Source organism: Sceloporus occidentalis, unplaced genomic scaffold (genome assembly GCF_023333645.1).
Source record: "Sceloporus occidentalis isolate IW3139 unplaced genomic scaffold, rSceOcc1.0.p SCAF_4, whole genome shotgun sequence".
NCBI classification, from domain to species: Eukaryota; Metazoa; Chordata; class Lepidosauria; order Squamata; family Phrynosomatidae; genus Sceloporus; species Sceloporus occidentalis.
In genome coordinates, this window is record NW_028316984.1 from 147,953,627 (window position 1) to 147,977,044 (window position 23,418).

A 23,418-nucleotide genomic window follows, 5' to 3' on the forward strand; every position below is an offset into this window, starting at 1 on the left:
GGTGCACTGGCACCGTCACTACGCTGCCGTAAAACGTGGTTTGGTGGCTGCAGCTTCCCTCTGGAGGGAAATAGGCTGCTGGCAGGCTGCCCCTTTGGGGCAGTCTGTATCGCACCATAGTTTACCATAGGTGTAACTGGAGAGACAGTGTGTTCTTCTCCTACATCAAACAAGACTTGTCTGTCTTAATCTTTGCTGGTCAGTGGCTCTGGGGCTTAGGACTGCTCTGCAAAATATTACTGTCAATGACAATAATAAAGTATAGCCTAATCCTTCAAGTGCTTGCTCAGAAGAGAGTCCCATTATATTCACTGGGCTCACTTCCAGGTTAGTGTACATAGGATTGTAGCTTAAGCTTCATATAAATTTACAAAGTGGTAATACATCTGAACATTGGTACAAATGGAAAGTGGTTATGAGGTTTTAAAAATCAGGCATAGTCATGGTAACTACTGTAAAACAAGGATCTTTCTAAAATTGATAGCATTCTCTGCAGACAAAGTTACTGGGTGATCTAAAATACTGTATATACTCATGTAAGTCTAGGAGTTTAAGTCAAAAAATGGACCCAAAAAATCTGAGTCTCTGTGACTTATCCATGTGTCAATGTAAGTTCTGTACTTTAACTCTTATTAAAAGAAAGGAAACATCCCTTGGTGAAAGGCAAGAGTATAATCTGTTCTGGAGATATTGTTCCCGCCTCTATTCTCTAATTCATCCAACCTTTAGTGTGAGCAGTTATGCATGCTGAAATTTTCTAAGTTCTTTGGCATTGTTTTCCTTTGCTTATTTTTTAGATCCCTTATTACATGCCCTAAATTTTACCTTTGACTTATCCACAGGTCATATCAACATCCATAATTTTGGCCCCCAAACCTTCTCTCAACATATACATGTGTTTGTTTAAAAGAACAGGCTATTGAGTCCTTTAGGCAACAGAGCATTATGATATTCTTATTCATTGAACTTTTAAAACATCTGATAAAAAATGTTAGCTGACCAGCTTACAAACACATACAAAACATGGAAAAGATAACATACACATTTAAGACCCTTGATTTTATGACATATGATGCATGATTGCTCTCAAGCATGTCCTACTGTGTTCAGTAGGTAATACTCATGAAAGTGAAAGCTTGAAAAGAGAGTCTATAATTCAGCAGTTTCACCCCCCCCCCCCCCGTTAAGGTGAAATTTGTATACCAGTTTATTTGTGAATAATCCTTCTTGATGTAGTTTTGAGTAAATATGTGGAAGGTGGTACTATGTTATTTCTGTTTTTGTTTTTTAAATACTTCCATGATAGCTTTGTGTTGACTTAGACCTTTTTTGTTTAGTCATTCACTTGTTGGACTTCTGAAAATAGTGATTTTAGGTGTGAACAGCATCCGTTTTACATAGTAAGCTTTTCAGACAATAACTTTTAATCTCAGTACATGTGAATCTGAAGTGTTCTTGTTGCAGGGGATTCAGATTCTTTCTGCCAGAAGCACATCTATTATGGGGATCTCACTACCTGTTGTGCCCATTGTTTTGCAAATGTTATATGGAATCTTGTACATGTTTCATAGGCACCTATTGGACAGTGCCAGTGTGAGCAATGTGGTTATAGTATATCCTTGGGCTATTTTGTGATTATTTTGTAATTATTTATTATCTTGTTCTCATTATATGTGGACAGGTGGTTATCATGATAACACTGTTGGTTGAAGTGCATGGCAGTTAGGGGAATCTTGAATTAGTGTATTGTTTAGCTAAAACCTTTGTTTTATATTTGGATTCCTCTATATGAACTGTGTAACAATAGGATAATAAAGCATTTAGGTACAAAGTTATGAGAGAGAAAATTATATTTGTTTGTAAAGTACCTATGCACACATACAAGATAGGCCCTGGCTGCCGTCATGGCAGTTCTTTAAAAAAAATCCATGATTAGCATATGTGTGTATAGGTGCATTATAATAATAATAAATATAATAAAACTTTATACCCCGCCTCTCTGTCAGTGCCAATTGAGGCCTTCAAGATGCTGTTTTTTTAGGCAAGGAATACTCGAAGGGAGTTTCGCCTGTTCCTTCCTCTGAAATATAGCCTGCAGTATCTGGTGTTTGTTGGTGGTCTCCCATCCAAACCAGGGCTGATCGTGGTTAGCTTACAAGATTGGAAGAGATTTGGTGCCTAGGGTATTAAGGTCATACTTCTATTCAAATTAATGTTTGAATGATGTTTTAAAATTAGTTTTGTGGTACTTCCAACTGATGAAAAGCTAGGACGTTACCACTAGATGTCAGTATTTCATAATGAAACATTCTTGTGGAGTCTTAACCGTTGTTTTTTGAATAAGGAGGTATGGTTCGTTTGGGTGTTAATTATATTAAAGATCTCCACCTCTATTTCACAAAAGTACGTTCTGCTGTAATGATCATGTACCTCATCTATATGGGCCAGGAGAACTTGGCATAGTTTACATGATTTACGTATCCTCCTTGCAGGGCTGGCTCTAGGTATTTTGTCACCCTAGGCGAGAAATATTTTTGCACCCCTGTCGCCCGTCATAATTATTTTCACCCCTTGATTTCTGTTGTTTCGTTGGTTAAAGCTAAACATGACATAAAACTTAGATTCCAATCTCTCGTCACAGTATTGAGAATTAGTCAAAAAGCCAATTAGGTGTTTACAGGTTAAAGACTTTTTTATTGCTGAGATATTTGGAATGGAGACTAATGCATACATATTCTTTTTGCAAACTGGAAGCATTATTCATTCTAATGATGTGGAAAAATCTGTATCCCATCCCCATGAATTTATGGGATAGTAGTGGTCCATCTATGACCTCTAAAAACTAAAAATCTTCACCCAAGGGACAGAAAAGGGTGTCACAAGAAAGAAAAGAAAACCAGTAGAGTCACCAGGTGAGAGGACCAGGGCTGCTGCCACACTGCAGAATTAATGCAGTTTGACACCACTTCAGCTGCTCTTGGCTGCCATTGTGACCAGCTGTCCTAACTGCAAAGGAGGACAAGGCACCGCAAAATGTAGGTCTTTCAAGTAAAATGGAGGACATGACTAAGTAAAAGCTGAAACTCCTCATATAAATATAAATTCATGCGTCTTAGTGATGCTCAAAAGGGAGGACATTTTTGGAATTCCTCCTGGACAGAAGAGTGAAATGTAAGATATACCCCAGAAAAAGAGGACATCTGGCCATCCTGCGGGTTCCATGCTATGGAGCCCTGGGATTTGTAGTTTGTTGTGGCTGCTCCTCTGCTCTCTGAGTGAGAAGGCGAATTCTCCTCCAAAAATCCAAATCCCAGGATTCCATAGCATGGAGCCAGGGCAGTTAAAGTGGTATCAAATTGCATTACTTCTGCAGTGTAGCTGCAGCCTATGAAACAAGGATGGGAATGGCTTCAGGGCGAGAAAGAAAAGACACATAGTAGGCACACCATTTACAGCGCTTTAGAAATAAACTATAATAATAATAATAATAATAACAACAACAACAACACCAAGAGTGGGCAAGCCACACTCTCTCAGCCTCAGAGGAAGGCCATGGCAAAGCTTCTCTGAACTCATACTGCCAAGAAAACCCCATGACAGGTTTGCCTCAGGGAAGGGCAGATCTCCTCCTCTTCCAGGACATGTCCTCCGTTCCAGCCCTCTGTCCAGGAGGTTTTCTAAAGCATCCTCCATTTTGAGCATGACTAAGAAGCATGCATTTACATTTCTAGGAGTGTTTTGAGCTTTTCTTGAGTCCTGTCCTCTCTTTTTCTTGAATGTCTTCCATTTTGTGGTGCCTTCTTTTGTGGTGAAGACATTTGGGAAGAAGACCAAGCTTTTAAAGTGGATTGTTGGAGCCAGTGTGGCCTAGTTGTTTGAGCATTGGACTATGACTCGGGGTTCAAATCCCAGCTGGGCCATGGAAACCCACTGGGTGGGGGATCACACTCTCTCAGCCACAGCGGAAGGCCATGGCGAGCCTCCTCTGTACAAACCTTGCCAAGGAAACCCCATGAGAGGGTGGCCAGGATGCAGAAAGGACTTGAGGACACACAGCAACAAACAACAACAACAACAATGGGGTCTAGGAATCAGAGAAAAGGGTGGGTGAGTGGGAAGGGAAGCAAAAGTGGGTGGATAGGGAAGGAATGGGGCCAAAGTCTGGGAAGGAGTTATTGGGGGGGGATGGGGCCATGGAAACCCACTGGGTGGCTTTGGGGGAGTCACACTCTCTCAGCCTCAGAGGAAGGCCATGGCAAGCCTTTCCTGAACAAGTCTCTCTCTTGGCAAGAGAGAGAGGGAGAGGAAGGAAGGAAGGAAGAAAAGAAAGAGGGAGGGGGGAAGGAAGGAAGAAAGGAAGGAAGGAAGGGGAGGGAAGGAGGGACAGGAGGAAAGAAAGAGGGAGGGAGGGAAGAAAGGAAGGAATGGGGAAGATAGGAAAGAAGGAAGGAAGGAAGGCAAGAAGGAAGGGGGAAGAGAGGGAGGGACTGGAGGAAAGAAAGGGAAGGAAGGAAAAGGAGAGAAGGAAGGAAAGAAGGGAAGGAAAGAAGATAGAGGAAGGGAAGGAAGGAGGGAGAAGGGAGGTGCTCTGCACTCCACAACAAACTCCCAACTCCCAGAATTCCATAGCCTTGAGCCAGAAAGAGTTAAAGCAGTGCCAAACCGGGTTAATTCTCCAGTGTGGATGCAGCCCAGGAGTTGCAGAGTGCAGCAAACTTCTTCCCCCTTCCAGCCTCAGCAAGCAGCTCTCTTTTCCAGCTACTCGGAGGCTGGCAGTGCTGCTGGCTGCTCTGCTTGCCTGATTCTATGATCCTCAGGCTAAAGCCACTCTCTCTCTCTCTCTCTCTCTCTCTCTCTCTCTCTGGCGCCCCCTGCAGTTTGGCGCCCTAGGCAGCTGCCTAGTTCGCCTATATGGACAAGCCGGCCTTGCCTTCTTGCCTGAGGCATTGGTTCTGCATACCTCCGATCAAGCCCATTTAGTCTGATTTCAGCAGCAAAGCTTGATTTACTTGAAATAAAAGACTGGAATGCAATTAATGAGATCCTTAATAGGTTAGAATTTAATTTGTCTTGATGTTGTTATACATGAGCTTACCACATTTGTTTGGCAGTTGCAGTGTACATGATTGACTGTGATCTGCATATTCATAAGTGCTGAAGCCTAATATGTTGTTTGTTGATGTGTGCCTTTCAGTCATTTCTGCTTTAAGGCAACTCTAAGGTGAACTATTACAGGGTTTTCTTGGCAAGATTTGTCCAGAGGAGATTTGCCTTCCCCTGAGGCCGAGGGCATGTGATTTGCCCAAGATCAACCAGTGGGTTTTATGGCCGAGCTGGGATTTGAACCCTGGTCTCCAGAGTTTTAGTCCAATACTCAAATCGCTACGCCATGCTGGCTGTCTAGAAGCCTAATATAGAGCTCATCCACAGTGCAGAAATAATCCAGTTTGACAGCACTTTAACTGCCATGGCTCAATGCTAAGAATTTCTGGGAAGTGCAGTTTGTTGCTGCACCAGATTTCCATTTCTTCAGATTTGAAGCAGACAGTGTATGTAGCTCTTAAAGCTTAAAGGTAAAGGTAATGGTAAAGGTTTCCCCTTGACATGAATGTCTGGTCATATCCAACTGTAGAGGGTGGTGCTCATCTCCGTTATGAAGCCAGAGAGCCAGTGTTCTCTGAGGATGACTCTGTTGGTCATGTGGCAGCGTGACTACACTGAATGCTGCTACCTTCTCACCAAAGTGGTACCTATTTATCTACTTGCACTTTTACTTGCTTTCTAACTGCTAAGTTGGCAGAAGCTGGGACGAGAGATGGGAGCTCACTCCATCATGCAGCCCTTGGGCCCTGAACTGCCAACCTTCCAACCTTACAATTGTTAGAATTGTCATCAAGCCGCCATGTCCTATGTAGCTCTTTGCCCTGTTTTAAAATATAAATGTTGAAGAATTATTTAATCATTGGGATTTTTTTTGTTACAGACTCTTCTGCTGTTGAAGAAGATGAAGTTTTTATTAGCGTATTTCACACACAGATCAATTCAGAAAATTATGCATACAGTGGAAGACAAAGCAAGCAAGGTATAACATATATTAATATATTTGTGGTCTCTTGATTCAGTTTAAAAAGAACAATTATAAAATATGAATGCATCCGTCATTAAAATGAGCATGGACTTCTAATCATATTAATGACCTATATGAATGTTTTCTACTAAAAGCTGTATGGATTGAAAACCACCCAAATCTGTTTCCAAATGTGGATTGAATAATTTTTCAGCTACACTCATGTTGCTAACTATTTTGATTCATTCTCAGTAATTACTGTGACTGTGTGGTTGGATTTATGAATGCCCATCAGATAGTAGTTTGGCAATTTACTTAAATTTCTGGTCAATAATTAGGTTTATGGGAGGATCACTTTGGAAGTTTCTTGTAATTAAATTCTCATAAACCTCATAGGACAGAATAAGTTCTGCCCTCCTGCTCCCATTTCTTCCATCCCACTCTTCCTTTTTCTCCTGCAGTAAAGGAAGGATGCACTATTAAGCCTTAATAGAGCTGCATTCAGTTTTGCTGCATCTAGATAGTAGGCAAGTAATAGAAACTTGAAGTCTTAGGGTGAGGAGGCAGTGGTTTGGATCCTGTGATGCGTTAACATAAGGAAGTCCATGGAAGGAATGTTTTTTGTCCTCTCTGCAGTTATTTGTGATCCCTGGATTAAGAGTTGGGGTACCTTCCTGAACAATATGTTAATGGGGCAGTGAGAACTGCTGTGAGAAGGGGAGTTTATTAATCTTCTACAAATTCTATGATATTATAGGGGCCAAAGAATTAAAAAAAATCAGCATGTGTTTTATAGACTATAGCAAAGCATTTGATTGTATAGATCATGAAAAGCTATGGAATGTACTCAAAGACATGAGTGTGCCACTGCATCTCATAGTCGTGATGAGGAATCTGTACTGAGGACAAGAGGCCACCGTCAGAACAGAATTCTGGGAAATAGAGTGGTTCTCAATAGGCAAAGGGGTCAGGCAAGGCTGCATCCTATCATCTTACTTGTTTAACTTATATGCTGAAAACATAATAAAAAAGTAGAATTAGAATCAGAAAAAGGAGAATTGAACCAACATTAACAACCTAAGATATGCAGAGGACACCATAGTATTAGCAGAAGGCATTCAGGAATTGGGACACTTAATAAGGAAGGTCAAAGATGAAAGTGCAAAGCCAGGTCTGATGCTGAACATAAAGAAAACAAAAATAAAGACCACAGAAGAAATATACAAATTGAATCTACACAAATGTAGAGGAAACTGAATTAGTTAAAGAATTCCCATGTCTAGGATCATACACTGACCAGAATGGAGACTTCAGTCAAGAAATAATAAGACTAGGAATGGGAAGGGCAGCTATGAAAGAACCGGAAAAGATACAGAAGAGCAAAGACATACAACTGAGCACTAAAGTCAGAATTGTTCAGGCCATTGTATTCCCAATTATATGTGAGAGCTGGATAGTGAAGGAAGCAGACAGAAAGAAAATCAACTCATTTGAAATGTGGTGCTGGAGAAGAGTACTTAGGATACCATGGACAGCCAAGAAGACAAACAAATGGATTATTGAACAGATCAGACCAGGGCTGTCCTTGGAAGCAAAGATGATCAAGTTGAGATTATCGAACCTTGCCTACATAATGAGAAGGCACGAATCACTAGAAAAACAATAATGCTAGGAAAGGTGGAGGGTGGAAGAAACAGAAGACCACAAACCAGATGGATAGACTCAATCAGGGGGGTTGTGGGCAAGGGCTTGCAGGATCTAGGCAGGGCTGTGGAAGATAGGGATACTTGGAGATGTCTCATCCACGGGGCCATCATGAGTCAGAACCAACTCGAGGGCAGCTAACAACAACAAAGCCCATTATTTCTGAAAATGAAACTCCCAGTTCATACATAATGGGAAACAATTGTTTTCTGTTCTGCAAATGAGCCCTGATGGACTCACGTGCTCCCTTCTCTTCATATGCATGAACACATCAGAACACATCAGAAGCATTCATAATACTGTTCACCAGTTTTGAATGGCAATTATCTATTGTCTCTTAGTGTCTGCAGAGCACATTCTTTCAAGGGAAAGTGTCCTTCAAATCCAAAAGTATTTTATGTAGAAATATACAAACTGCAAAGGCATTGTGTAGTAATGTTTTTCTGTGTTTTCTTAATTGCAGGTTGTTTAAGTGAAAGTAGAACAAGAAGCTCAATGAAGAAAATGGAAAACATTAATAAAAAAAGTGAAGCAAGCTGTAAAAGTTCACCTAATTTTGTTAAAAAGAACATAGAGGTATGCTAATGGTCTACATTGCAAAGCACATGGGTAGGAACTCTCTGTCACATCTCATAATGTTGGTTACTTATTAATTAATAGTGGGTGATTAACTTTGCTACAAAGGTTATCTGGCATATCTTTGATGTTCATTGGAAAAATGTGATTTTAGATTTCTGATTGCTCTTAGATGATCATATTTCGTTGAAGAAAATACTAGAATTTACTCATCTGGCATTAGCACATCTGTATAACAGAATATTCAACTTTAACCCCACTCATTATTATTTTATAATGTGAATCTTCTCTGATGCAGTACTTGCGACTTCTGACAGTTAATGCTGGTGGTGGGGAGTCTTACAAGACGCTTTGTATTTAAAAGTTAAAAAAATAAGAACTGTTTAAAAGGTATGGATGTAGCAATAGCAAGTACATTTCTGTATCGCTTATCAGTGCACTTAAGCACTCCCTAAGCGGTTTACAAAGTAATTATAAGCAGCAAATATCTGGGTACCCAACCATCTGGGTACTCATTTTAGCGACCTTGGAAGGATGCAAGCCTGTGTTGATCTTGAGCCCTCTGCTGGTATTGAACTCGCAATATGGTTTGTGAGTGAGTGGCTGCAATACAGACATTTAACCTGCACCACCAAGGTAGTAGAGATAGTAGAGGATAATACTGCAACAGGACCTATACAGCATTTTTGCAGATTCTAGCACATTAATTATATTATCACCAAGTCTTGTAACAATAAATGACAGAATTTAACTATATGCAGTGAGAAGTGTCTTCTTTTGTCTGTCTTCAGTTGCCCACTATTTAGCTTTGTTCAACTACTTTTTCTTTAGCAAACAATAAGGTTTTGAGCTTATCACTCACATGTTATCCTCACATGTTATAGAGTTGATGCCAATTGCTCCTTCATATGGATGGTATTCCATAGTTGGGACATCACAGCTAACAAAGAACATAATGTATTTGAGACTGAAGAGCTCCCATGATCCTCTTGAGTCAAGGGCAGGCAAAAAGCAGATGCGTTCCCTTGGATATTTGACTTGCAAGCCATTTACAGTGTTAAAGGCAAGCACAATCACCTTGAATGACTCAGAAGTAAATGGGCAGTCACTACAGCTCCTGCTGAAACAATGTATTATGATTCCACTTGAGAATGCCAGTTAGAGTTCTGGCTTCTGTAGCTATGCTTTAGCTGAAACTTTAATGCCATCCTCATATGGAATGCATTATAGTCATCCAGTCAAGAGACTTTCCCTGTCCAGAAACACTGATAGCTGACAAACCAACCAAAATGTGGTGTTATGAGAGAGAGTTATCTGTTCACTTCTGCCATATGATATCCCATGTTGCCATGTTTCTGTTATGCTGGTAAGGATTTGATTACCCAAGACAGGATTGGAGCGATACCTGAACCTAGTTTCTATATATTTGCTGTTTATAATTACTACCAGACTAAAAGCAGCTGGTGAGGGAGATGAAAGTGACAAAAGGGAAAGCCCAGTACTCTTCACCCTGCTATCCTTTTGTGTTAAATTTACACCCATGCTCAAAATCTAGTTACTTCTTGCTTCCAACATGCATACTTTGGCCTTTATCTATTGATTTATGCTGTAGATGGCACACATGGCTTGGGCATCTAACATTGACGATTCCAAACAGCTGTTCCTTGAGTTCTCAGTTAGTTGTCAGACATAACAGCTGTTTTCTTGGGTATGTTATCAGCTTGTATATAATTATCCCCCCTTCAACTAACCTTACTAACTTTAATGGGATTAACAACAATAAAAGAGATTTTAAAAAGAACCTCCAAAATATGGAGAAATATTGTAATGAGGCAAGGAGGTCAGTATTCAGTTATCAATTTTTCAGGCCTTCCAAATTGTTTTCTTTGTTCAGATGGCCAAAGATTCGGCAAACCAAGTGGTTATGCTGGAAGAAGAGAAGAAAAGGCTGACAGAGTTGCTCAAAGATACTGAAGAGGAAACTAGTGAACTTCAAGTCATTGAGGTATGACTAGATTAGTGTATTTTGAGCAAATTGAACCAAAATTCAAGGAGGTCAAAGACAGATGAAATGATAGAGTAATTTGATTGGCAGTTTGCAGTGGAATTAGAAATTACACAACTCTTGTGTGTTCAGGAGAGGATTAGCATGGTAGAGAGAATGAAGTGGATAGGATAACTACCATATATATTCATATAAGTTGACTTCATGTATAAATTGAGGGAAGGTTTTAGGGCCAAAATCATGGATTTTGATATGACTCGTGGGTAAATTGAAGAAGAAGGAAGTGGAGGGTATCATAGAATCATGGAATCATAGAGTTGGAAGAGACGACAAGAGCCATCCAGTCCAACCCCCTGCCATGCAGGAAATCTCAATCAAAGCATACCCGACAGATGGCCATCCAGCCTCTGTTTGAAGACCTCCAAGGAGGGAGACTCCACCACACTCCGAGGGATGTGTTCCACTGTCACAGCTCTTACTGTCAGGAAGTTCCTCCAAATGTTGAGGTGGAATTTCTTTTCCTGTAGCTTGCATCTGTTGTTCCAGGTCCTAGTCCTAGCAGGAGAAAACAAGTTTGCTTCCTCCTCAGTATGACATCCCTTCAAATATTTAAACAGGGCTATCGTATCACCTCTTAACCATCTCTTCTCCAGGCTAAACATCCCCAGCTCCCGAAGTCATTTCTCATAGGGCATGGTTTCCAGATCTTTCACCATTTTAGTTGCCCTCCTTTGGAAATGAGGTTATTTGGTGGTCAGAGAGATCTGGAGGAGGAAGGGGATGGGGTAGAGAAGGTTTTAACATTGGATTATGAAGACAAGGCTGCCCTCTCTCCCCAATTTTATTTGCAATGATTATTGAAATTTTTGCAAATGTTATTAGGAAGGATGAAAATTTGGAGGGAATTGGGATTAGAAAGTTGAATAAGATAAGTTTGTTTGCTGATGATACCCTATTGACAAATAAAGATCCATTAAAAATGAATAGATTTAAAAGACATTTAAAGGAATTTGGGGATATGTCAGTGAAATATATACATTGTTATAAAAACATAAACAGAAAGTAGAATATCTTAGGACAGTATGGGAGGATGATAAACATTCAAGAATGGGGAAACATTTGGAATCAATATCATTAAAAAAATTATCTATACAGATAAAGAAGAATTACTATAAATTAATTTGGAGGTGGTATTTAACACCAGTAAGGTTAAACTATATAAATAAGAATTATTCAAGGATATGTTGGAGTGGTTGTCAAGAAATTTGGTACTTATATTCATATGTGGTGAGGTTGTAGATCTGTAAAGAAATTTTGGCAATTAGTATTTAAAGAGATAAAAGAGATAACAGAAATTGAATTAGAAATATGCCCAAAATGCACCCAGGCTATGAAGGACTTAATTATACATTTATTAACAGCAGCAAGATTAATTATAGCAAAGGAATGGAAAGGCCAGGGAGATCTGCAAATACAAGACTGGTATAAAGAAGTATGGCAAATGGCAATTAATAATAAGTTAACATATGAAATTAAGGTTTGTAAAAAAGGAATAATAAAGAGAAATGATTTTGATGTAATATGGACAATATTTGTACAAAAGGTTCTAGTAAAAGAGGAAGGTGGTTTACCTCCACAGGAAGAAGTACAATTTTGAAGGGTAGAATAACATGAAGATATTAGGCTCTGGTGATGGAGAGCAGTTGATTATAGAGATAAGTTAATTAGTAATAAATTAATAGTATGATACTTTAGTGAAATTATGAATAGTATATGTTGAAGAAAAGATAGAAACAAGAATGAAGATATCAATAATAATTTTATGTGTTAATTGTTGGTTTAATTGCTGTGTAAATCTACAGTGCTATATAAATAGAGTTTAATAATAATTATAATAATAATAAATGGTTTAATATCAATAGGATTTAGATAAGTTAATTAAGAATAGATAAGTAATTTGATTTATAACGTATCGTATATGGAATACTATGTATAAGATACTTTAAAATATTATTTTAAGTATGTTATATTACTATATATATTAAAAAACATTGGATTGGGAAGTGGAGGGAAATGGGGTGTTCAGTAGTCAGGGGAAATCCAAGGAGGAGGAGGCGGAGAAGAAAAAGTTTGAACATTGGATTGGGAAGTGAAGAAAGTGGAGGGAAATAGTGTACTTGGTGGTCAGAGAAATCTGGAGGAGGAGGAGGATAGGGACAGAATGTTTTAACATCGGATTGGGAAGGAAATCACCACACACACACACGCGCGTGCGCCTCAGCAGCTCTTTCAGAAATGACAGCTGAGGCATGGAGAGTGGGGCATCAGGGTTGCTTTTTAAAGGACCCATCTAAACAGTATTAATGTTTATTGTTGTTGTTGTTGACTGCCCTCCAGTCGATCTGGACCCATGGCAACTGTATTGTCTCATATATATGTTGACCCTGGGTTTTAAGGTCAATTTTTGGGCATCGGTATTTCAACTTATAATCAATTATATATGGTAGGTCCAAATGCATCCTGCCATGATCATGTTATGGAGGGTTTATTTCTAATAAAACATTTAGTAGGATGCTATGTTGCAGTTTGCAATCAACAGTAAAGGATAACACAATGCCATCGTACAAAATAAGTCTCGGGTCTGGAAGGAGACTTTCATATGAAGCATGTGCATTTTTATTCACAAGGGAATCCAAGTGATTAACTTCCACAAACATATAAAGGATTATAGCCTTAATGCTTGAGAGAACTGAGGATAGGAACCACATAAATATCCCTATGAAATTATTAAGCATAAAGCCTTAATAATTAAGCCAAGATCCATTGATGTACATTGATATCCAGTACCAACAGAAGCAGGGCTTTCTTCTCCTCTAACATTACCTTCTGTGGAACCAAAATGTTGCTGCAGCCCAGAGTGAGAGAGGTCACTGATTCTGATGGAAGCAGTGGAATCCAGAAAAGTATTCCATTGGCTATTGATTATTGATTGTATGCAAAAGGATTAGCACATGTTTGTTTCATTAAGACATTTAAAATCACTATAGTTTGTCATTAAAAAGTAGCTTGACCCACTTCTCCATTCTTGATTATTTTGAATTTTCTGTTATAATATCTGACAAAGCATATATAATAGAGGCTCTTTTAACTGCAGCATTAATCATCTTTATAAATTAAAAAGTTGCATTACTACTTATTGGTATTCACATTTCTTATGAAACTGTGAAGTCTTTTTAAATTTATTCTAATTAGTACATTAACGTATGTGTGCAAATGGCTCTTCTGTGTGAATAAGGCCTTCTCTTCTTGCTTTGTGCATTACTTCTATCTTCAAGTTCATGGGAAATGATCAAGAATATACATTCAGCCCTTTTGTGTTCAGTTGCTTGGTTCACTGTAATAGCAAATACAGGATTTGACTGCTCTTCTGGTACTCTAAATACCTGTTTCAGTAAAATCAGGAACCACATTGATCAGCATAATGTAAGCTTTCATCATTGCATGCAAATGCATTGCCAGTGAAGACACACACAATATTTCCACAGGTATATGCCAATAGAGGATGTGTCTGTTTTGAATCATTTTTCATATACTGTAATTTGAAAATGTAATATAGACTTTTCAAATATTTAAACAATTTTAAAAGCCTATTACAAGAATATACTTACCATCCAGTTTCCAAAAACTATAGCATCTGAAGAGCTCCATTTGTTTAATATTCAGTGCTGCTAGAAAAGCGAGTTCTGACTTAATCCATTAGGTATGTATTGGCAGCAGAAATAGGTGGTTACTTGTATTTTCACAATCAAATTAAAATCAGCAGAACCGTATCAAACAACTCAAAAGAATATGCAAGTACTAAGCTGATCTAAAGTGGTTAATAGTAAACTTCATTTGTTTTGAAATTTGTGTAGTAATGTTTTGATTTCAGTCATTTGTTCCAGAAAATTATTTTATGAACTTCCTTCTTCCTCTCTCTGTGAGTTTCTTTTTTAAAATAGTCAGTCCTGGCTTGATGAAGGTTTTGATATTTTAATTGTTTTGAATCCGGTCCTGCATTTATTTGCCCCAAGCAGCATCTATATTCTTATAAAAAACATATGGTGATGGTCTTTTGTATTAATTCAGTCATTTTGAGATACATATTACCGTAATTCATTATTCTTTTTTGTAGAAAGACACAACTGGATGGTTAGTACCAGGTGAAGGATATACACCTGAACCAGTGGAATATCGCCACCTTACAGAAATTAATGCTAAACTTGAAGTAGTAACCTCTAATGGAGATTTGGCTGCTGTTCATAATTCCTGTTCAGAAGTCCCTAGTCAGATTTATCAGGTACAGTACAATTTGAAGGGGAATAGTGAACAGTATACTAAAAACAGGCTCTGTGTGTGTGTGTGTGTGTGTGTGTGTCAGGGGCAGGAGCAGGGGCAGGGGCAGGGGCAGGATTGGATTTATATTCATGTTTCCCTACCCCCCAAAACCTAACTATTGATAAATATAGATACACATAAACACCCCTTTAAATCTAAAGCAGATTGATGCAGTAAACAAAATAAATGTATTAATTAGGATATTAGAGGTCTGTGTCAAAAATAGAATATAATACAATAGAATAAGGTAATTTAGCAGTCTAGCAAAAAGATAGCTCCATCACATTGTGGTAGAGACTTGGTGCACACATACATTTTTATAGAATTTCACAGAGTTAATAATCTGTTTGCTAAACTGGATTAAGTAAAAGAAGGCATAGATTTGGCTGAGTACCAGCAAAGGAAGACTGAAGGAAGAACAGGAATATTAAATGTCTGCAGGTGTTAAATGTGGAAGATTTTGTGGATTGAAAAAGAATGAAATCTGGGCTCTAAACATTTACTGTTTCAATAGAGATGTTCATTAACAAGACAAGAATGCCCTGTCTGCTAGTAACTTAAACTGACAAATATATTTACAAGATAGCTGGAGTTAATTCTGAGAAAAGGAAATACAGAAAATTAATGCCTAACCTCTGCTTAGCCTCAAGGAGAAACAGCCTCCTAATTATATGTAAACAATAAATAGCAGAATCAGGACAGGAGTTGAATCAGTCTTGATCAAAATTGTGCTGGAAGCTTCATTCCCAAGGCTGAGGGAGCTGAGTTTTGGTGGGATTGCAGTGTATGGAGACAGCGCTAAGTTGTCACCCTCACCTTACTCTAGCCCCATGGTGATGATACTAAATTTTTGAAATAATCATCTTGGTTATTTTTACTCAATTGATGTATTGTTGATTTTGACCAACAGACCAAACATTTAAAATCAAAAATCCAGGAAAGGAAGAATTTCTGTATGACATTTTTGTTAGGTAGACTAACCAATCTTCTCTCATGACCTCTTAGCAATGTTTAGGGCAAAATCTGGGACATTAAAGTTACTGTTAATCAAATAAGAGCAAGTTGTGTTGCCAGCTGTTTCTTGAAATGGGTGTTGGGTTGTTTTGTTTTGTTTTTTTAGTTGTGTTGAAATTGAGTCATAGCTAATACTTTACATCCATTAAAAGAACATTTCTTGATGTCAAGTGTTTTGTTTTGGTAAGTGTAAAACACAATAATATTTATGTATGAATTCTGACCTAAATGCTACATACATATACAAAAAATATGTGATATAAAAATGATTAATGGAATGTAGTAAATGTACTCTTCTTTTTGAAATGCCTTGAGCACTTTAATAGAAAGCAAGGATATAAAAAATATTCTTAATAAATATATATTGAAAGGACAAGCATAGCTATGGCAATTACTATTTGTGTGCGTAATGTGATCTCATAGGGCTCAGTTGCAGACTTCTTTTTTCCTCCAGTGCATGCTCATCTGTTTGATATGACAATACACCTGGACATTGGGAGGAACCAGACCTTCAGATCCAAGGGGGTTTGGTTCTGGGACCACATGTGCATATGAACAAACATGGATCATCACACCCCATATTACAGCCAGTGCTCTATATCCACAGATTTTTTTATCCACGGAGTCAAGCTTCCACGGTTTGAAAATATTCCAAAAAGATATAAATTCCAAAAAGCAAACCTTTATGTTGTCATTTTATATAAGGGACACCATATTACTATCCATTGTGTTTAATGATACTGTGGATTTTGGTATCCATGGGAGGTCCTGGAACCAAACTCCAGTAGATACCAAGGACCCACTGTATTAAATGGTGGTGATGTGAATTTGTACACTTCAGCATGCTTGCATTCACACCACCACCATTTAATAATATGGGGTGTGATGATCCTCAGTTGATTGAAATCACAGATCTGGAGCCTGTGGATCTGGAGGGTCTATTGTATTTGCATATTTTCCCTGCCTACATCCAAACATCTCTTTGTGTAGTGTGAAATTCTTTTTTGAGCTCTAGAGCATCTGCATAAGGTTTCTGTAACACTTTACATGGTGGTGGGTGGTTTTTTTTTTTTGGTAATTTAAAAGAAGAAAACCAGAGCTTTGAAATAGCTAGGTACAAATGATGGCTTGCTTGCAATCAGTTCCCTTTTCCACTAAGGAAAGTTTTTTTATGTATTTATTGAATTTATATCTGCCTTGCTCCTGCAGTGGAATTCAGGATATGGCTGTAACTTAGCAAAGCATACATTCATTTCTTTTGTGGTATCTGTAGATTTTAGTTACTTTGACAGTTCTGGGCATGTGGCCTGAAAATGGTGCAGGCAGGATGTGACATCGTTCAGGTACTGGCGTGTTATGCCTTACGTTGCCTCTCTGCGCTCTATTTTAGGGGATGATGGGATAGACAGAAGATGGGGTAGACAGAAGGAAAGTGTTTTGTTCCACAAGCCAGTGGATTGTAGCATTTAAGTTATCATTTCATTACTTTCATGAGACAGTAAAGTTAAGAATCATTATTTTATAATTACTGTATAACTGTAATACAATACTTTGTGACACTGGGGCTATAACTGTAAATAACTGCTTTTTTAAAAAAAGTGGCTTTTCAAATTCTGGTTAAAACCAAAAAGAGCAATTGGTTGCTATTAAGACGTCTAAGACAGTATAACTTGAACAAAAGGTTAATAGAAACTACTTGAGTCCTTGACTTTCACACACTGTCATCATTTGGCAGAAAAATAGAGGAACAGTATCAAAGGAAGTTTCCTCATATTATTCCAATGTCTTGGAATATGTCTGAAAGCAAGAGCCTAATTCTGCTATGCTCCCAGGAGCCTGTGGACCTCAAAGTTGTCACTGGTCCAGAACTGATTATTATCCTTCCTGGGCATTGAGCCAGGTCAGTTTTATGGGAAAATGCCTTATTTTTGGAGAGGAGAAGAGATGTTAGTGTAAAAGGCTAATTAGAAAAAATGGTTCTGAGTGAACTTCACAAAGTCAGAATAAGATGTGGAAGTGTTTACAGCACTGTGTTTGGGGTTAGAGCTAAAATGCATCATAGCTCGTGAGTGGATGAATATATTTACGTATTACATAATGCCAAAATGCATTTAAAACATTGCACAGTGAAGTATGCTGCACTATTAGATGCAAATTAACTTTTCTGTTAATTTGGAAGGTAGTAGCAGAGCTAGGGTTGCCATAAGTGAGGACCTCCAAACCGGGACAAATGTAGGACAAATGCAGGACAACATTTTCAAATGTAGGACACATTTTTTAAAAATGGAGGACACGCAAAAAATTGAGGCTTTTTTTAGAAATGTTAATATAAATCCATGTTTCTTAGGCATGATCAAAATGGAGGACATTTTGACATTATTCGTAGACAGATCACGGAAATGTACTTCCTTTTCTGGCCACCCCCCTCTCCCCATTCCAAACAGCACATTTGAGCATTGTACATGGCTTTATTTTAACATTGCCTCTTGCATATTTCAGAGGCTTATTCCACAACCAAACCCTTTGGTCAAGGGACTTTGGTTTTTCTTCATTTTGGCTTGTTTTGTCTGTATTCCTCCCCACTAAATAAAGGAGACATGAAATGGAGTTAATGGGTACAAGTTGTTAAACAAAAAAGTCTTGTGAGACTCTGTAGGCAAGAGGTGCACCATGTTAAGAACTGCATTAAGCACACTTAGGCTGCTGCCACACTGCTTTCACTCTCATCACTCCATCCTATGGAATCCTGGGATTTGTAGTTTGTTGTGGTGCCAAGGCTGGGCTTTGAAATCTCAGGCATAAGAGAGGCAAAAGGCTTGGGCTGCATCTACACTGGAGAAATAATCTGGTTTGAGACCACTTTAACTGTCTTGCCTGAATGCTATGGAATTCTGGGAATGGTGGTTTGTTCCAGCACCACAGCAGAATGGCAGTTAACTCCTGGAAAGCTCTCTGACCAAGATGACCAATGCCCTCACCCCAAAATGTAGGGCACCCAAGCAAAAATATGTAGGACATGGCCAAAAATAAAAGCTAAAAACACCCATGTACTTATAAATCCATGCTTCTTAGCCATGATCCAAATGGAGGACATTTTGAAATTTGACCGAAGAGGACATGTCCTGGAAAAGGAGGAGGATGCCTGGTCACCTTGTCTCTGGTCCAAAACACACTGCAGAAATAAAACAATGCTGGACTGAAATGCCCAGAGTTCCTCACCAAAGCTGCATCCACACTGAGGAAATAATCCAGTTTGAGAGTGACTTAACTGTCCTGGGTTAGTGCTGGGGAATGCTGGGAATTGTAGTACATTGTGGCCCCAGAGCTATCTCTGACACTGAGTCCCATAACCCTCCAAATGTAGTTGAACTGCAGTGCCCAGAATGCCTCCCCAGGTGCAGGAGGAGGAGGAGGGAGGGAGCCAAGGGAAGTGGCCAGGACCACCAGAGGAGCCCCTGCTTTTCCTCATCATCGCAGCCTTCTCACTGCTGGCAAGAGGCTCTGCCCCCAGCCAGGCAACGCCTCCATTCAGTCTCCTTTTGTCAAAAGAGCTCTGGTGCCACAAGAAACTACAATTCCCAGAATCCCATAGCACTGAGCCATGGATGTTTAAGGGGAGGGGGGTCAAACTATTTCTGCAGCCTTTTGCAACCCCAAAGCCTTCTATTATTTACCAGCAACTTGCAAGGCAAAATCTCTTCCTTCCAAGCCCTTGAAAACCAACCCAAGTGGAGGGGGGCTGATTGCTTCTTTCCCATTGGTCAGCTTCGGGAGAAATTTGCATATTACAAGGAAAGGTGTTTAGGGCCTCAAAAACGACCCTGTGATAAAGAATTACAACAATACTGAGTGGTAGACATTTAAAAGATGAGGCATTTAGACTCCCAGGGAAACAGGAACGATTGATGGCCTTTTTTTTCTTTGCTCACTGTAACCTGAAAGTAATGCCTCTTGCAGGGTATATATACCAAGTGGGCTGGCAATAGCTCTGAGTGGCAGATGTCTTTAAGACCTGCTCTCTAGGCTTAAGTCAGGCAGGAAGGCGGGGAGGGTGGCACACAGCCATGGGGAGGGCTGGAGCTGCCTCCAGGGCCTTGCTGGGGGGGGGAGGTCCCGGGGGAGGGGCCAAACCAGGGTGGAACCATGTGGCCCCGCCCCAAACCGGGAAAGTCCCGCCCCCAGGCGGGATATGGCAAGCCTAAGCAGAGCAGCAGGAGCAAGCATATTTGCTAGCATTTCTAAATATTTTTGCAGCATAAACTACAGCTCTGGGAGTGAGATGTTAAGCATTTTTGTGGTTGAGAATTAGTAAGTAGAAATGAATCAACTTAATGAGTAGAGAAATTCATGGTCAGAAGCCAGAGATATAGGTCCAAAATGTACTGCAGAGATAATTCGGTTTGAGACTGCTTTAACTGCCTTGGCTCAGTGCTAAGGAATCCTGGGAATTGTAGTTTATTGTGGCACAAGAGCTGTCTGACCGAGAAGACTAAATGTTCACAGAATTTCCTAGAATTGAGCCAGGGCAGTTAGAGCAGTCTCAAACTGGATTATTTCTACAGTCTGTTTTGGACCATAATCTTATTCTTGCATGTCAAGCATTCAAGTTTTTATTTTTATTAATTTGTATACAGCTGTTTATCTTGACTGTTGTATGGAAGCACCTACAGCCACAGTAGGATCACCTATATTTTCCCCCATCTTCCACTGTTCAAAATTAATTACATTATCTACTGCGGACATGTTGATGCAACAAGAATGAAACTCTGTCTTTCACGTTTCCCTAGTTCTTTTTTACCATCCTCTCAATATCAATGCTGCAAAAAAGTTTCCAGCTAGTCAGAAGATAAGAAAAAGGGGCTGGCCTGGGCTGTTGTAAAAAGACTTTGTGAAAGGATGGAGGTTTCTTTGTCAGAGGCTTTGTGAACTGAGGCATGCCTGCACTAAATTCCACAGCAATAGGGAAATAGCAAAGCAATAAAAAGGAGGCTAAAATAAAAGAAAATTTGACACTTTCTCAAGTTCTGGTATATGTCATTTGTGTAGCCCTACTGTGAACTTTCTAACAATGGCTGCACATAACTATTGTTTCTGGACAACCTGTGAAACAGTGTGCTACTCCAGTTTTCTGTTTCCTGGCAACAGTTATCAAGTGGTGGAGAGAAATACTATCTTATGAATAAGAGCCAATGCATACATTCCAAAGGAATGGAACAGGCAGCCGTTTTGGATATTGTTTGGAGAAGAAAGTGATGAAGAAATATTTAAGATAAATAAAAGAAAAAGAGAAGAATTTATGCAAGTGACTGATACTCCCATCTCTACTTCTTCACAACATTTAAACTAGATACCTTACTGTGAGAGCAAAAAATAAGAATCCTGCTTAAGTAAACATTTGTTTTCAAATATCCTTCTTACTTTACTCATATATTTTTATTTAATATTGTCTATTGACAATAGAATATTTTACTGGGTTAGAGACAATCTGTTGACATTCATCCTCAGAATTCAGCTTTACTGTCAGCCATATTCCCTGTCTCCAGCTTAAATAAGACTTCAGTAAAACTTAAGTAAGTCATTGCTCATGTTAATCTTTTTTCACCCTTACCACCAAGTTCCCAAACTTCTTTTGGTTTGTTTTCCACACTCTCACAATTTGGGCTATAACTGCTATGCAAATACTGGTTTCTTTATGTTGCTCTATAAATCATGGATGAGGAAAGTGTGGCCCAGTGGCCACATGCTGCTCCTGAAACACCAAATGGTTTTCATTTTTCTCCCTGGGAAATATTACCCCCAAAGAGATAATTGCCCCTCGTGGAAGATTCCAAAACCAAGGATTATATCCCCCCCCCCATGTTGTGTTAGTCTGTAATATCAGTACTGCAAGGGATCTTATAGCACCTTTGAGACTAACTGAACGTAAGACTTTGTGAAATAAGCTTTTGTAGACTTGCATCTGAGGAAGTAGATCAAGTGCAAAATCTTATGCTACAACTTTCTTTCAGGGCTGAAACAGCTGGCCCTGAAGGGGCAACTTCACACCGCCCCTTTAAGCGCCGGATTGGGGCTGCGCCAACCACACTCCATGGCCCCAATCCAGCTTTTTGCCAGCTCAAAAAGAGGTGGCAAAATGCTGCCCCTTTTTGAGCTGGCAAAAGGCGCCCTTTTCACTGCTGCTATAGCTTTGTGGTGCACTTGTGGTGTGCGGCGTGGTTAGGTGGGTGGTGTGACACCCGCATGCTGCCCCCAAGCCAGTGGTTACTAAAGGTCTGTTTCGGACTTGTATCTCAAAGGTGCTACAAGATCCCTTTGCATACTGATAATTTAGCTTTCTGTTTGTTTTTTGGGTGTCCCATATGCATCAGGACAGGATATTTTTTTCTCTCATAATAAGTGTGGCAATATTACCTGTCCAGTTGTAAGTAGTTCCTTCAATTCCACACACTTTGTTTTAATGACCAAAAACAGTCAGGCGAAAAATGCCCTGATGAATCTATTGTTTTTCTCCATTGTTCCAGTCAGTGAAAGTATTTGGACTGTCACATGTTCTGTTTGGCAAGCTATGATACAATGAAGCAGGGATTAAGATATACACAAAGGGTGCATCAAACCCCAATTCTGACTCCAAACATGGAATTCTCGTTGATGTCAGAAGATGCCTGCCACTCAGCTAGTGCATGGTTTTTTAAAAAAATTATGTATGGGGGATAATAATAAATGCAACAATAGTGTGGAAGAATTGGAACATGTATCACCAGTATAATCACCATGAGCTTCCTGCTTCCCAAGGGGTGGAAAGTTACCCCTAGGTATTTGAACTGAAAAACCTACTATATTTGATGATTATCTATAAACCAATGAGAGCTCCTTTTTTTTTAACCAAATGCTATTATTTTAGTCTTTTTGGTAATTTACAGAAAAAAAGTCAGGGCTTTCAGAGCTCTTTTAAGACCAACAGGCGTCCTTGAAAGAATAATCGAATTGTCTGCATATAAAAGCAGAGTAATGGTTCTACCTGCTAATTTAAGGGAGTGAAAGTTATCATTTTGGAGCTGGCCCAGCAATGAGTTGATATAAAAATTAAATAATAATGGTGCCAAAATGCATCCTTATTTTAGTCCCTTCTCTGTTTTGATGGCCCTGGTTAAGTGACCCCATGGTGAGCATCTTACTTTCAAGGAGGTCCTCTCATGTAGCATGCAAATTCGAAATCTCCTATTAATTGAGGTTTATTATTATTATTATTATGCTTTATTTATATAGCGCTGTAGATTTGCACAGCACTGTACATACAAACAATAAAATAGATAGGTTTCTAAAATAGATACATTTCCTCCAACCTTTCCCATAAGATGGATCGGGAAATGAAGTCAAAGGCAACTTTAAAATCAATAAAAACAGCGTACAGGGAGGTTACATTTTTGGAAGAGTATTTCTCAATTAGATTATGAAGGATAAAGCATTGATCAATCCAGTAGTTGATCTCCCTTCCCTAAACCCAGCCTGTTCCTCAACTAAGATATTTTCTTGTTCCAACCAATCCAGGAGTTTCCTCTGTAGGTGTCTTGTGTATAGTTTACCATCAGCATCTATAAGATAAATAAAAAAACCACTGTTACTTCAAGTGACTTTCATCAAGTCTAGGTCAGAATGGCTGACTCTTCCCAAAGGT

General features: G+C 39.1%; 1 protein-coding gene across 8 annotated transcripts in view; it reads left to right on the plus strand.

Moving 5' to 3' along the window:
- FSIP1 (fibrous sheath interacting protein 1) overlaps window positions 1-23,418 on the plus strand; it is a 146,233-nt gene that overhangs the window by 12,149 nt on the left and 110,666 nt on the right. For 4 of the 8 annotated variants that reach the window (XR_016280975.1, XM_089521983.1, XM_089521980.1 and 1 more), the window contains 4 exons: window positions 5,984-6,082; window positions 8,235-8,347; window positions 10,242-10,352; window positions 14,527-14,691. Coding sequence is in view for 7 of the 8 variants with exons in the window: in XM_089521983.1 (XP_089378109.1) it covers window positions 5,984-6,082; window positions 8,235-8,347; window positions 10,242-10,352; window positions 14,527-14,691 (488 nt within the window). In the remaining variant the exon portion in view is untranslated. The remainder of the gene's footprint in view (window positions 1-5,983; window positions 6,083-8,234; window positions 8,348-10,241; window positions 10,353-14,526; window positions 14,692-23,418) is intronic. The other 4 variants (XM_089521985.1, XM_089521982.1, XM_089521981.1 and 1 more) reach the window with 3 other exon arrangements.